Source organism: Scyliorhinus canicula, chromosome 19, assembly GCF_902713615.1.
Source record: "Scyliorhinus canicula chromosome 19, sScyCan1.1, whole genome shotgun sequence".
Lineage (NCBI taxonomy): Eukaryota > Metazoa > Chordata > Chondrichthyes > Carcharhiniformes > Scyliorhinidae > Scyliorhinus > Scyliorhinus canicula.
The window spans coordinates 27,161,269-27,177,143 of record NC_052164.1 but is presented as its reverse complement, the minus strand read 5'-3'; the positions used below and the strand labels follow the sequence as shown (position 1 = coordinate 27,177,143).

At 46.8% G+C, this 15,875-nt stretch overlaps 1 protein-coding gene across 3 annotated transcripts in view; it reads right to left on the bottom strand.

The window, feature by feature from the left end:
- Positions 1–15,875, bottom strand: part of samd14 (sterile alpha motif domain containing 14) — a 243,094-nt gene that overhangs the window by 14,335 nt on the left and 212,884 nt on the right. For all 3 annotated transcript variants that reach the window (XM_038779252.1, XM_038779254.1, XM_038779253.1), the window contains one exon: positions 9,123–9,284. In XM_038779252.1, coding sequence (XP_038635180.1) covers positions 9,123–9,284 — 162 coding nt within the window. The remainder of the gene's footprint in view (positions 1–9,122; positions 9,285–15,875) is intronic.

Here is a 15,875-nt window from a genome sequence, read left to right as displayed (position 1 = left end):
GCCGGAATGTGGCGACTACGGGCTTTTCACAGTAACTTTGTTGAAGCCTACTTGTGACAATAAGCGATTATTATTATAAGGAAACTTATTGATGAAACAGCTGAAGATGGTTGGGCCTAGGACCTGATGAACATAATAGGGCTAATTCCCCAATTGGACAATTCTAGTGAGGGGCAACGTTTGCTCCTGGTGAGGGCCAATGTTTGCAGGGAACATTGGTTAAGAATTTGCAGGCTCCAGATGTTAACCATCTGCTTAAATGAATGGATGGGAAATCAAAGCTTGTAGGCTGGCAGTTTGCAACAAGCGCTCCTTCATTTGGGCAGGGCGTAGGGAATCCACACTTGTTTTCCATGATTGGTCTAACCAGTACATTTCGTAATCCTGAATAATATTTGGAGACTTGGGAGTGGATTTTCTTTTGTTTAACTGCCTGGTTTCAAAGGGATGGAGCATGGAAAATAGGTTGGGAAAAATTATCAATGAGTGCAACCCTCTGATTATTTTTCTTCTGACAACCCAACAGCACTTAAATGCCACAGTGGGGTCAGGGCTCAGAAAGCTGACCATTTCTCCACTTTCCCAACTCAACAAACTGCTCATCACAAAGGTAGTGGTACAGAGACTGTAGGGGTAGGAATGAACAACACTAAGTTTTGGCATTGCTGGTAGGTTCGTCAAAGGGCTATTCAGAGCCATCAATATTGAGGTTGAACTATCTTCAGAGGGTCTCTATTTTCATTAACAGAATATCTGCCACTTTCTACTGAAGCACTGAGTGCCTCACAGCTTAGAGAGTCATTGAGAATCAGAGAGTCATGACGACACAGAAGAAGGTTATTCAGTCCTTCAAATCCATTCCAATGCTAGATAGAGCAATCAGCCCTCCACATTCCTCTGTGCTAGTTCCAAACCCATGCAAATTCATATTGAACTTCCTTTTAAAAGCATTGATCATCTCTGCTTCCACCATCCTCATGAACAGTGAGTTCCAAGTCATTACCATTTGCTGCCTAGAAAGTCCTCCTCGCATTTATTTGCACCTCTTGTCCAAGCTTTAGTTCTTGTACCATCAGCTAATGGGAACAGCTTTCCTATGCCTAACAAATCTGTCATAATCTTGTAGACCTCTATCAAATCTCCCCGTTGCTCCAAGAAGAACAACCCCAGCCTTTCCAACCTAACCTTGCAGCTCATATACCTCATCCCTGGAACCACCCTGTGAACTTCCTCTGCACTCTCTCAATGACCCTTACACCTTTCCTAAAGTCTGGTGACAAGGATTGGGTGCAATACTCTAGTTTTGGCCCAATTAGAGCTTAATAAAGGTTCAGCATAACTGTCCTGCTTTCGTAGTCAATGCCTAAAGTTATGAAACCCAAGATACTTTGTTAATTCATCTCTCAATATTGGAAAAATTTTGTAAGCTATTAATAAAGACATTATGTCAGACAACTTAGAAACATTCAAAGGAATCAGGCAGAGTCAACATGGTTTTGTGAAAGGGAAATCATATTTAGCCAATTTATTGGAATTCTTTGAAGGAATCTATGGAGTGCTGTGGATTAAGGGGAACCAGTGAATGCATTGTACTTGGATTTCAGAAGGCATTTGATAAGGTGCCACATCACAGGATATTAGGAAAATAAAAGCTCATGGTTAACATATTGGCATGGATAGAAGATTGGCTAGCTAACAGGGAACAGAGGGTGGCCAAAAATGCGTCTTTTTCTGGTTGACAAGATAACAAGTGATGTGTCACAGGGACCAGTGCTGGGGCCTCAACCTTTCATATAAATGACTTGGATGAAAGGAGATAAGGTGCGGTAGCTAAATTCTCTTGCGATCCAAAGATTAGTATTGAAGTAAGTTGTGAAAAGGGTATAATTGGATTAAGTAAGTGGCAGAAATCTGGCAAATGGAGTATAAAGTGGGCAAATGTGACAGTGCATTTTGGCAGGAAGAATAAAAATAGAACCATATTATCTAAATGCCGAGAGATTGCGGAGCTCTGAGATTCAGAAGGATTTGGGCGCGCACGTGTATGAATCACGAAAGGCTAGTATGCAGGTACAGCAAGTAATTAGGAAAGCTAATCGAATGTTATTGTTTATTGCGAGGGGAATTGAATATGAAAGTAAGGAGATTATTTTTCAATTGTACAGGACACTGGTGAGACCACAACTGGAGTACTTTGTACAGGATTAGTCTCCTTATTCAAGGAAGGCTGTAAATGCGTCAGAACCATGTTCAGAGAAGGTTTATTAGACTGGAACATAGAACAGTACAGCGCAGTACAGGCCCTTCAGCCCACGATGTGGTGCCGACCATTTAATCCTAATCTAAGATCAACCTAACCTACACCCCTTCAATTTACTGCTGTCCATGTGCCTGTCTAAGAGTCGCTTAAATGTCCCTAATGACTCTGACTCCACCACCTCTGCTAGCATTCCACACACCCACCACTCTCTGTGTAAAGAACCTACCTCTGACATCTCCCCTATACATTCCTCCAATAACCTTAAAATTATGTCCCCTCGTGACAGCCATTTTCACCCTGGGGAAAAGTCTCTGGCTATCCACTCTATCCATGCCTCTCATCTCTTTGTACACCTCTATCAAGTCACCTCTCTGCCTTCTTCGCTACAGTGAGGAAAGCCCTAGCTCCCTCAACCTTTTTTCATAAGACATGCCCTCCAGTCCAGGCAGCATCCTGGTAAATCTCCTTTGTACTCTCTCCAAAGCATCCACATCCTTCCTATAATGAGGCAACCAGAACTGGACTTAATATTCCAAGTATGGTCTAACTAGGGTTTTATAAAGCTGCAGCAAACCTTGTGGCTCTTAAACTCAATCCCCCTGTTAATGAAAGCAAACACACCATACCCCTTCTTAACAACCCTGTCAACCTGGGTGGCAACTTTGAGGGATCTTTGTACGTGGACCCCACAATCCCTCTGTTCCTCCACACTGCCAGAATCCTGCCTTTAATCCTGTATTCAGCATTCAAATTCGACCTTCCAAAATGAATCACTTCACATTAATCAAAGTTGAACTCCATCTGCCACTTTTCATCCCTGCTCTGCATCCTGTCAATGTCCTGTTATAATCTGGAACAACCCTCAAAACTATCTACAGCTCCCCCAACCTTTGTGTCACCCTTCCACTTCCTCATCCAAGTCAGTTATAAAAACCATAAAGAGCAGAGGTCCCAGAACAGATCCTTGCGGGACACCACTGGTCACCAACCTCCAGGCAGAATACTTTCTATCCACTACCTCTCGCTGTCTTCTTTTGGCCTGCCAATTCTGTATCCAGACAGCCAAATTTCCCTGTATCCCATGCCCTCTAACTTTCTGAATGAGCCTACCATGGGGAACCTTATCAAATACCTTCCTGAAATCCATATACACCACGTCCACTGCCCGACCTTCATCAACGTGTCTAGTCACATCCTCAAATAATTCAATGAGGCTTGTGAGGCATGACCTGCCCGTCACAAAGCCATGCTGACTATCTTTAATCAAACTATGTTTTTCTACATAATCATAAACCCTATCTCTCAGAATCCTTTCCAATAGTTTGTGGGGGCGGCACAGTAGTAGCACTCCAGTCTCACGGCGCCGAGGTCCCAGGTTCGATCCCGGCTCTGGGTCACTGTCCGTGTGGAGTTTTCACATTCTCCCCGTGTTTGCGTGAGTTTCGCCCCCACAACCCAAAGATGAGACCCATTGGGGCCTCACGGTAGCATGGTGGTTAGCATCAATGCTTCACAGCTCCAGGGTCCCAGGTTCGATTCCCGGCTGGGTCACTGTCTGTGTGGAGTCTGCACGTCCTCCCCGTGTGTGCGTGGGTTTCCTCCGGGTGCTCCGGTTTCCTCCCACAGTCCAAAGATGTGCGGGTTAGGTGGATTGGCCATGCTAAATTGCCCATAGTGTAAGGTTAATGGGGGGATTGTTGGGTTACGGGTATACGGGTTACGTGGGTTTAAGTAGGGTGATCATTGTTCGGCACAACATCGAGGGCCGAAGGGCCTGTTCTGTGCTGTACTGTTCTATGTTCTTCTATGTTCTATGTGCAAGGTAGGTGGATTGAACACGCTAAATTGCCCCTTAATTGGAAAAAATGAATTGGGTACTCAAAATTTATTTTAAAAAAGAATTCTTTCCAATATTTTGCTCACCACAGACATAAGACTGATGGGTCTGTAATTCCCAGGCATTTCCCTATTCCCTTTCTTGAACAGAGGAACAACATTCACCTCCCTCCAATCATCTGGTATTACTCCAGTGGAGAGTGAGGACGCAAAGATCATCGCCAACGATGCAGGAATCTCCTCCCTCGCTTCCCATAGTAACCTTGGGTATATCCCGTCAGGCCGAGGGGACTTATCTATCTTGATGCTTTCCAAATTTCCAGCACATCCTCCTTCTTAATATCAACCTCTTTGAGTCTATTAACCTGGTTCACACAGTTCTCATGAGCAACAAGGTCCCTCTCTCTAGTGAATACTGAAGCAAAATATTCATTTAGGTCCTCCCCTATCTCCTCAGACTCGAGGCACAAGTTCCCTCCACTATCTCTGATCAGCCCTACTCTCACTCTGATCATCCTCTTATTTCTCACATAAGTGTAGAACGCCTTGGGGTTTTCCCTAATTCTTCCCGCCAGGGCTTTTTCATGCCCCCTTCTAGCTCTCCTCAGTCCATTTTTGAGTTCCTTCCTGGCTACCTTGTAACCCTCTAGAACCGAGTCAGATCCCTGCTTCCTCAACCTCACGAAAGCTTCCTTCTTCCTCATGACTAGAAGCTCCACTTCTCTTGTCATCCAAGGGTCCTTCACTTTACCATTTCTTCCTCATCTCAGTTGGACAAAACTATCCAGCATTCGCAGCAAGTGCTCCTTAAACAACCCCCACATTAGTGTTGTGCATTTCCCCAAGAACAATTACTCCCACTTTATGCTCCTCAGCACCTGTCTAATAGCAGTACAATTTCCCCTCCCTCCCCCAATTAAATACCTTCCCATACTGTCTGTTCCTGTCCCTCCCCATGACTATGGTAAAGGTCAAGGAGTTGTAGTCATTGTCACTCAAATGTTCTCCCACCGAGATATCTGACAGCTGGCCTGGTTCGTTGCCGAGCAATATGGCCTCCCCCCTAGTCAGCCTATCTACATATTGAGTCAGGAATCCTTCCTGTACACACTTGACAAAATCTGCTCCAAACCATTTGCGCTGAGGAGGTTCCAGTCAATATTAGGGAAGTTGAAGTCACCCATGACAACAACTCTGTTACTTCTGCACTTTTCCAAGAGCAGCCACCCAATCTGTTTCTCTATCTCTCTGCTGTTATTGGGGGGTCTCTAGAAAACTCCCAATAAAGTGACTGCTCCTTTCTTGGTTCGACTTCCATCCATACTGACTCAGTAAACAAACCCTCCTCAACTACCTCCTTTTCTGCAGATGTGGTGCACTCCCTAATTAACAGTGCCACTCCCCCTCCACTTTTACCTCCCTCTCTATTCTTCTGAAAATATCTAAATCCCAGAACATCTAACAACCATTCCTGCCCCTGTGAAATCCATGTCTCCATAATGGCCACAACATTGTAGTTCCAAGTACTGATCCATGCTCTAAGTTCATCTCCCTTATTGCTGACACTCCTTGCATTCAAACAGACACACTTTAACCCATTCCACTGAGTGCAACTTTGCCCTATCAACTGTCTAAGCTTTCTCACAAACTTGCTGCATACTATTTCTGCCTGTTCAACAGCTACTCTATCCTCTGATCCATAGCTCTGGTTCCCATCCCCCTGCCAAACTAGGTTAAACTCTCCCGAAGAGCTCTAGCAAACCTCCCACCCAGGATATTGGTGCCCCTCCAGTTTAGGTGTAATCCGTCCTTCATGTACAGGTCCCACCTTCTTCAGAAGATATCCCAATGATTCACATATCTGAAGCTTTCCCTCCTGCACCAGCCTTGTAGCCACGTGTTCAGCTGCACTCCCTCTCTGTTCCTTGCCTCACTTGCACGTGGCACCTGTAGCAATCCTGAGATCCCGACTCTGCTTGTCCTGCTCTTTAGCTTCCAGCCTAACTCCCTAAAATCACTTTTTAGATCATCTTCCCTTTTCTTAGCTATGTCGTTGGTGCCTATGTGCACCACGACTTCTGGTTGCTCACCCTCCCCCTTAAGAATCCTGTAGACTCGATCCGAGACAGCCCTGGCACCTGGGAGGCAACATACCTTCTGGGAGTCTCGTTCGTGACCACAGAATCTCCTATCCGCTCCCCTAACCATTGAGTCTCCCATCACTATTGCTTTTCTATTCTAGACTAATACCAGAAATGGATGGGCCTTATGAGGACAGATTGGACAGGCTAGGCTTGCATTGCTGGAGTTTACACGGGTAAGAGGTGACTTGATTGAAAAGGATAAGGTCCTGAGGGGACTTGACAGGGTGGATGTGGAAAGAAAGCTTCCTCTTGATTGAGAATCCAGCATTAGGGGCTACTGTTTAACAAACAGAGATTGCCCATTTGAGACAGAGACAGAGCTGTTTCTCTCATAGAATCCCTGTAGTGCAGAAGGAGGCCATTCGACCTATCGTGTCTGCACTGGCCCTGCGATAGAGCACTATACCCTTGTCCATTTCCACGTCCACCCTGCCCTATCCTTGTCAACCCATAACATAACCTGCACATTCCTGGACACTAAGTAGTCCCAGTATTGATCCTTGGGGAACATCACTGTCTGCCATCCTCCACCATTAACCACAAAGCCAATCTTCTATCCAGGTTTATCTGACCCTCCTATTCAATGAGCCTCATGATGTACTGCAAGATTTTCCTCCTTTGCAATGGTGATGGATGGGATCAGGGCAACTCTGTCAGAAATCATGATAGCCTGTCCTTCTATCCGATCCTCTGCAGAACAGACCTCAGCTCTGTAGAGGAATGGATAGAAGATAAGCTATCAGGATTTCTGACAGAGTTGCCTTGCTCCCCTCCATTACCATTGCAACTGAGGAAAATCTTGTAGCACATATTGAGGTTCATTGAATAGGAGGAAGCTCACCCTGCATATGACATTGAAGCCAACCCAGGAAAATAGATTGGGGTCATGGCGAGGTTGGGTCAGCTCAAGTGCTAAACATTTGTGCAATCTACCACTTAGTGCTCAGTGGGGGGGAAGGTTTCTCGGTCAGAGCGCGAAGTTGTTAATGTTTTTTTGTCACATTTCTGTTGGCATTTATTTTGCTTGAATGCTGATGATTCCACAGGTCTTATAAAACCCACAGAAGTCAGGCCATCAGAGTTTTGAACAGAACTGCTGGGCTCTCCTCCATAACTGACTCTGTATCTCGGTCCAGAACTTTTACAGGTACTACTTTTATTTAAAAAAAGAGGTAACTGTAGTTTCTTTAGATCATGTGTGAAATTAGATTGTAGTATCTCAGTGCTAAAATGGCTTTATATGAGTGAGCTGTGTTCTCACCATCTGTGACATTTTTCAATTTTGTTCCAACTTTGAAGCCTCCTCAGTGCCAACTATTATCCTTGAATTGTTTGAGAAACTGCCATACACTGTACTGGGCCTAAAGATAAATGTAATTTTCATCAGGTGAAGAAAGATATGAGATTCTTTTTGTGTCCCATTGTGAAGGTATTCACTGAGGTTGATGTACGATTGATTCAACTATGATCAAAAAAAATAGATACTCTCTTTCATTCTATATACCTAAAATATTCTCTTTGTAGTTTCTAACATTGCCTGTCTTAAATATTTCTTCACTACGTTGAACGGATTAGGTATTGTGTCTAATATCCCACGGGCCCGATTCTCCGCAAATGCGGCGAATCGTAAAGGCTGCTGTGAAACTGGCCGTGTTTCACGGCAGCCTCCGCGCCCCCTCCCGGGACCTGATTCTCCCCCCCGGGCGGGGCTAGCAGCGGGGCCCCGTGAAGCACGGCATTGCGGCCTTAGCGACCGTCGCTAAGTCCGCGCTCCAAGCGTCACGACGGCTGACGCGCACGATGACGTCGGCCGCGCATGCGCAGATGATGTCATCACGCAGACGCGTCAAACCCGCGCATGCGCGGGCCGTCATGCCCCCTCAGCCGCCCCGCGGACTGATCCTGCGGGGCGGCGGAAGAACAAATAGTGCGATGGTATCGGACTCACTGCCCGCGATCGGTGCCCACTGATCGCAGGCCCATGCCACCCTTGGCACGGCCGTGGTGCCAATCGGTGCCATGGTTGTCCGGGACGGGCACTTTGCGGCCGTTTTCACGAACGCTGAAAGCAGGTGTGATTGCGGCCGTGAAAACGGCCGTTAACTCCGCGGTATTCGGCCCATCGGCCTGCGGAGAATCGCTGTTCGCCGTAAAAAACGGCGAGCAGCGATTCGTGTCGGGGGGTGGCTGGGGGGGGGGGGGGGGGGGGGAGAATAGCTGGAGGCCGTGAAAATTGTCGGGAAGGCCCTCCCGCTATTCTCCGACCCGTCGTGGGCAGCGGAGAATCGCGCCCCACATGTTTGAAACCAAAAACTACCACAAAACATTCAACTCTTCTAAATTGTAATATTTATGCCTGTGGAATTATCACCCTGCTCAGTCATGTCTCGTGACTCGTCAAAGTACAAGTTAACTTGAAATGTTATGCATTGTCATTACTAATAGCATAGTGGGGTCTTTTGAGATGTTGGGCTGGTCGTTGCTGCCCTTTTTTAAGTTACCCCAGACTCAAGTAAAAGTCCCATACTTAGAGTTATGAGTCACGTCCAATGGTAGAACCAGGGAATTTTCGGTAATGATGGCAGAAGAGCCAGAAATGAGAGAAATTGGCTTCTTGCAGGCGGAGAATCCTTTGGGAAGAGGACTTGTGTTTCCTTTCAGCATACCTGAAGTAGGCAACAGGAAACCATATCATATATTTTTTTTTCCTAGCATGTTGTTCAGTGAAGTTGAAAATGGAAAGCTATGAGCCACTGACGTGGAAAGTGCAAGACCACAAAATACTGAGAACTGAACAGAAGACCATATGCAGATCACAACTACATTGCAAATCATCCTTGTTGCAAAAAAAAACACTTTCATCTTTACTTCCCCTAACTTGCCTTCAGTTTACTTCCATCCAAGTGTAATAATTGTTCGCCATCAATATTGCCAGCAGTGAATTCCGATACGCAGTGATCCATGTTCAACCCAATTAGCCACTGGCAGACTTGCTGAGTTGTCCAAGTTGAAACAAGGAAATAGGGCTGCCCTTCATCAAGAAACTGGTGGACAAAATAAATGGGACACAATTACTGGATATTACAATCTGGTAAAGACATTTGTTGAGGGCGAAGGAACTTTGTTGCTTGGGTGTTGAACCGCACACAAAAGCAAACTACAGAAGTATCTGTCAATACAAATATCTAATGAGTTTGTTATTCCAGCTCTGTTTTTAAGGCGTATATATTTTAAAATAGAATCAATTCTGAAATGCTGGTGGAATATGTTTTTTACACAATTCAATGGATATCGTATTATGGAACATGATAGGGTTATGCAAATAGTCTGCAACTTAAATATTTGCAATTGGACTGAGGTGACTTGATTTTATTTTGAATGATGATAATAAATGTGACCCAAAACAGAAAGGCAACAGTGCTCATCATCCTTATTTTTAAAATCTTTGAATGATAAAGTTGAAGAATGACACTGCAGTTCACAACCTCTTTTTCCTCTGGTATGTAATTATAATGTTTTCATCCATATTTGGTCAAATGATATGCGAACAAGCCCAATGAATTAATTTTTTTTTTTAACGTGCCCAATTCTTTTCTTTTCCAATTTAGGGGCAATTTAGCGTGGCTAATCCACCTATCCTGCACATCTTTTGGGGTGAGACCCAGACAGACACGGGGAGAATGTGCAAACTCCATACAGACAATGACCCAGGGCTGGGATTGAATCTGGGTTCTCAGCGCTGTGAGGCAGCAGTGCTAACCACTGTGACACCATGCCACCCACAAGACCGAGGAATTAAATAAATTAGTACAAAATATTCTTCATACGGCAACATGAAGTTGCTGCAAGATATGCAATAATTAGGTGGGGAGAAGTTTGAGTCCAGAATGACTTCACCCTGGTATCATAATCCTCATTAGATTTATGGCCTTTGGCCAGTTTGTACTGACTAATAAGTGGTGAACACCATAGTGCTTACCTATTCTGGAAAAACATTACCAGACACATGGGCCGGGATTCTCCCCTACCTGGCGGGGCGGGGGGGGGGGGGGGGGGGTGTCCAGGCGTGTCGGAGTGGCATCAACCACTCCGGCGTCGGGCCTCTACAAAGGTGCCGAATTCTCCGCACCTTTAGGGGCCAAGCCCTCACATTGAGGGGCTAGGCCCGCGGCGGAGTGGTTGCCGCTCCGCCGACCAGCACGAACGGCCTTTGGCGCCACGCCAGCTGGGGCCGAATGGCCTTTGCCGGCCGGCGGAAGTCCGCGCATGCGCCGGTGCGTCAGCGCCTGCTGACGGCATACCGGCACATGCGCAGGGGAGGGGGTCTCTTCCGCCCCCGCCATGTGAAGGCCATGGCGGGGCGGAAGAAAAAGAGTGCCCCCATGGCACAGGCCCACCCGCCGATCGGTAGGCCCCGATCGCAGGCCAGGCCACCGTGGGGGCACCCCCCCAGGGCCAGATTGCCCCGCACACCCCCCCCCCCAGGACCCCGGAGCCGGCCCGCGCCGCCAATCCCGCTGGCACCAGAGGTGTTTTGATTCCCGCCGGTGGGATTGGCCTGTCAGCGGCGGGACTTCGGCCCATCGCGGGCCGGGGAATCGCCGCGGGGGGCCCGCCGACGGGCGCGGCGCAATTCCCGCCCCCGCCGATTCCCGGGTGGTGGAGAATTCGGGCCACGGCGGGGGCGGGATTGATGCCGGCGCCGGGCGATTCTCCGACCCAAGGTGTTGCATCTCCAAATTACAAACAAACTGTTCATTAATAATAAATTCAATCCTCTGCAGTGCCCATCATTACCTTGGCCAAGGACTTGTGATAATCAATGTGTGGGGTCCAACGATCTGTCTCACAATTGTCTTAAACATCATTCATCCCATTCAAAATGCAATAGTACAAGTTCATAGCATCCAATACTGATGCAAAGCTATCCTGCTTAGGAATGTACATGTTGATATATTTGAGATTAACAATCCAAATAATCTTGATTGCACAGTTATTACTTACGTATATCTATTTGCAGAATAAATGTGTCAGTTCTGCCATAAATTAATAAAATCTGTTCAAAGTGCTCCCAAATATGGGCCTGATCTAACCAAATGTGTACCATCATTCCAGATGGGAAGAGGGGTAAAAACTCCATGCCTAAACAAGGAGGTCAAGGACAATATACAACAAAAATTAAGATATATCATGTTGCAAAGGCCAGTGGCAGGCTGGAAGATTGGTAAACTTTCAAACATAAACAAAGGGTTACTAAAAAAGTTATAAAAAGAGCTGAGGTAAATTATGAACGAACATGAGTGCAAAATGTCAAAAAGGAAATCAAAAGCTTCTATGTACATAAAAAGGAAGAGAGCCGCTAAGGTGAATGATGGTCTCTTGGAAAATGAAACTGGAGAGTTAATAGTGGGAACACAGAAATGGCAGAAATGCTAAACCAATATGTTGCCTCAGTTTTAATGGTCGAGGACACTAGAATCATTCCTATAGGAACGGGCAATTCAGAGGTAATAGAAAGGGTGGAACTTCGAACAATCAACATCAATAGGGAAACAGTACTCAAAAACGTATTGGGATTGAAGTCCCCCAGGCCAGATGGCCTACATCCTAGGGTGCTCAGGGAAGTGGTGGTGGAGATAATGGATCCATTGGTTAAAATATTCCAAAGTTCCCTGGACCACGGGAAAGGTCCGAACTCCCGCGGAGTCCCGCTGGCGTGGTTCCAACCTGGTACCATCCGGCGGAAGGTCAGACCCACAGCCGCGGTGGACGTCCTAGTGGGAGAGTGGGGGGATCTGACTCCGGGGGGAGGGCGGGGCCTCCACAGGTACAGGCCTGCGATTGGGGGGCTTCCGATTGGCTGGCAGCCGAGATCTGGAGAGGGCCTATCTCTTTCCGCGCGACCCACTGTAAGGTCCCCCACATGTTGCTCTGCGCCACCGCGGAGATGGCAACCATGCGCATGCCGTGCAGGGCCACCATTCGGCACTGGAGCAGCGCGCGGCAAACTGGCATTTTTTGCGCGTGCATGATTGGGCCAGGGTTGCCCAGTGTGGGTGATGGGGGGTTGCAGTGCGTGCCGGGTACACTCCCGTATGGCGCTCGGGCTTGGGGAGAGGTCAGGGATTCTTTCAGGGGCCTCGGAGATCAGAACGCCATATTTAAATGGAGTCCTAATCTCGCGTTGCAATGGAGAGTTTGCTGGACATACAGTGCACCAATCATTCTCTGAGGTATGGCACATGTGCCGTCGAGTAGACACTTGAGAGTTGAGGAGTGTGAAGTGCCATCACAATTAATAAGGCTAATTCCTCATTTGAAATAGCCTTCAGCTATGAAGCTAGAGGCTGCTCACAGTCAAAGGGAGTGAAATTGAATTTCAGGATAGAAGCCGCAGCAGAGTTGTGTCCTGGAAGAGTTTGGTAGGACAGCTGTAGTTCACCCTGTTATGGGTCTCCATAATATTTAAAGTTGCTTGAAGGCTTCACAGATGCAAAGCCCCTCACACTGGCCCAGAGGTGACCCCCAAACTGGAACCCTTCAGTCTCCTGACCAAGGCCAACGCCCCTGACATTTCCCGAAACCCGACCCTCCCGCCCCACCCCGCAAACCTCCCCCCAACCTCCTCACTCCCTCTCAGTAGCCACTGTGACAGCTTCAGGTTGTTAAAAAGGAATACTAAACGATGCCTGTGTGACACCCCGCTTGGGAGTCGGGTAATTTCTGGGTAGTCGCTACATTCGACTTCAATCTCGTTAATGAGACTGAAATGAATGCAAATGAGGTTAATGATATTCTTGTCATTTGTGAGTATGATCCTGAACTCGCCATCGGGAGCGGAATGGGTGAATCGCAAAATGGTTTGCGTCCGGTCCGAATTTCGATTTTGCCCTCTCTTGCTATCCACCCAGTATACCTAAACCCCCGCTGAACGCAAAGCGGTCACTGAATCCTCTCAATTCAGGAAGCATGGCTATTTGAAGAAAATACCTTGCGAACATAATTATAAACCAGTATATATGAGACAATACTGTTCCTTACTGCTGTATGATGTGAAAATCCTGGGATCGTGGGCTGGATTCTCACATCGGGAACCCCGCTACCGGCGGGCGGCAGTGGCGAATCCAGCATTGGTCAGAAAACGAGATCGGCGCAGGTGCAGGTCTTGAGAAACATGGCCCCGACACAGCGGACCTCGCACTGGGCCAAGGGGGAACCGCTTTAAGGGAGTTGCCCCTAAAGTCCTTCGAAAGTCCTTCCTCCCATAATGCAAGACAGAGAGAGAAAAAGAGAGGTTGGAACACCATGGGCAGGATTCTCCGTTCCACCAGACCCATTTTCCGGTGCAGTGCGTGCCTGCCAGCAGCGGGATTCTCTGTTGCCGCAGCTGGCCAATGAGGTTTCCTATTGTGCCCACCCCACGCCGTCGGGAAACACGTGGGCGTGGGTTCACTGCCGGCGAAGCGAAGGATCCCGCTAACGGAGAATCCCGCCAACAGAGAAGCCCACAAGCATGTCTAAGAGCAACATGTTTATTCTGGAACCTGTTTAGATGTAGCACAAACGTTAAGCTTGTAGAACAGTGAGCCTCGGCTGGTGAGTGTGCCGCGTGATTGGCCCTCCTTCAAGTCAGTGAGCTGCAAGATTGAAATCAGGCTTGTTCACAAACAATTAAATACATTTTATACACACCGAATATTTCATAACAAGTTATAGAAAATGCTTAATCATTTATATATTAGTAGAACTGTCATCTTCAAATGGTAAAGCAAAATAAATATTTACGCTTTGGACACAGTGTTGTCAATGTTGTGACCAATCTGCACGCACCTCACTTCACTTACCTTTGCTTTATGTATGTATCACTTCAGTCATATCGGGAGGATAAAAACCAAGCGGACGGAAATCAGAGGAATGTGGCAACCCTGTGCGTGGGCAACCATTAACACAATGTCTCAGTACCCAGATGGGTCATATATGGCCCACCCTGTTGTTGAGTATGTCTGCTGCATCAAACATAAATGTGCATGGGCCTCTAAAATTCCCAGCCAACTGGAGCTTTAATTGGCTCAGGCATCTCCGAAGCGTGCCTGCCAACCGTGATATGTGTGAAGAATTATAAACCTAGTAATTCACACTGTGTTCTATTATATGTATTGTGTCCTTGTGGGCTCTGTATGTGAGCCGTTGCACGGCTCTGCCCATAGGGGGAGATGAGGAGTTTGTACTGGGCTCCACCCTTGGCTCCGCCCATGGCTCTGCCGGAAGTATAAAGCTCTGCAGTCGTGAGCCTGCTGCCAGTTCGTCTCATCGTAGGCAGGCTCAGTTGTAAGACTATTAAAACCACTGTTCACTTCCAATCACATGTCTTGTGAATTGATGGTCTGATCAATATGGCGCGACGTCACTAAGACATTGAGACAACCGCCCAAAGTTTTCTCAAATCTGGACGATAGAGAACGACAAAATTCATATAGGCACAGCAGGAAATGAAGAAGAAATGATTCCCTAATGACATTTTGAAAGAATGATCTCGTTTTGTAGGCAGTGGTGACACTGCCACACTTTTCTCTGTGTGAAGCTGCTCCACCGTGGGCAATGGGAAATATTTTTTGAGGATAAGAAAATAAGGCAATCAATGTTTGAAACAATGTGATGATCTGAAGATGAAGTTCCTCCTCAGGATTCTGAAGCTGTGGACGTTCTGAGGATTCTGCCTCAGCTTCTGCTGTGAAGGATGGCTCGAGAGGGAAGAGGATTTTCAGCTGGGGCTGAAGTGTGGGCTTCAACTTACTTTCACCCAAGACAATAGGTGCTAACAATTCTCTGGCCGTGAGATCCTCTATGGACTCAAGCATTGTTCTGCCTTGACAACTCTTCATGGCTATCCAGCAGTAGACAATGCATTGCATTGATAGGTTCTATGGTGCGAAGATCTGAAGATTTCAGCCCTGCCATACTAAACACAGCTGACTCCTCAGAAAAAAAGACAACAGCGAAGTCATATAGTTCAGCTGTAGATTGGAATAACATTCCAATCCCTCGGACCTCATCTTCCAATGATCACTCGATGCTACAATGTCCTTTGTCTCATTACTTGACTCAGGAAAGAGCCAATCCCGGGTGAGAGGGTCTTCCTGTGGATAGCTGTTGTCTTCTGCAGTGCCTTCTGTATTCATCATCACTGGCCTAGCTTCGTAAAGAACTGAGAGATCCACAATCTCAACATACGCCACGGTTCTCGTGGATGATGTCTCTGTGATGAAAATGAAATCACTGCTCAATGAATAAACCTTCCCAGCTGCGAAAGACTGAAAATCCACACAGGTTTTACATTAAACTTTGGATATTCTTCCATGGAAGGCATCCAGTTGCCCAAATGTAGGTTTTTCCAGAATACCCAGTAGGACGCCAACATCTTCACCCAATAAGGATGTGCATTGATTGTGAACAACATAGGGGGAATCAACAATATGCCACTCCTTGTAGCAAAGACAGGCAATTAGCTAAACTTTATTGGAAAATTTGTGCCACCGAAACCTTGCAATTTAATACCTGATGGATGGAGGTGTGTTGATTGAAGCCAGTCCGATGGTCAGTGAGTATGCTAATGTCAGCTTAATGTCATATTTAGA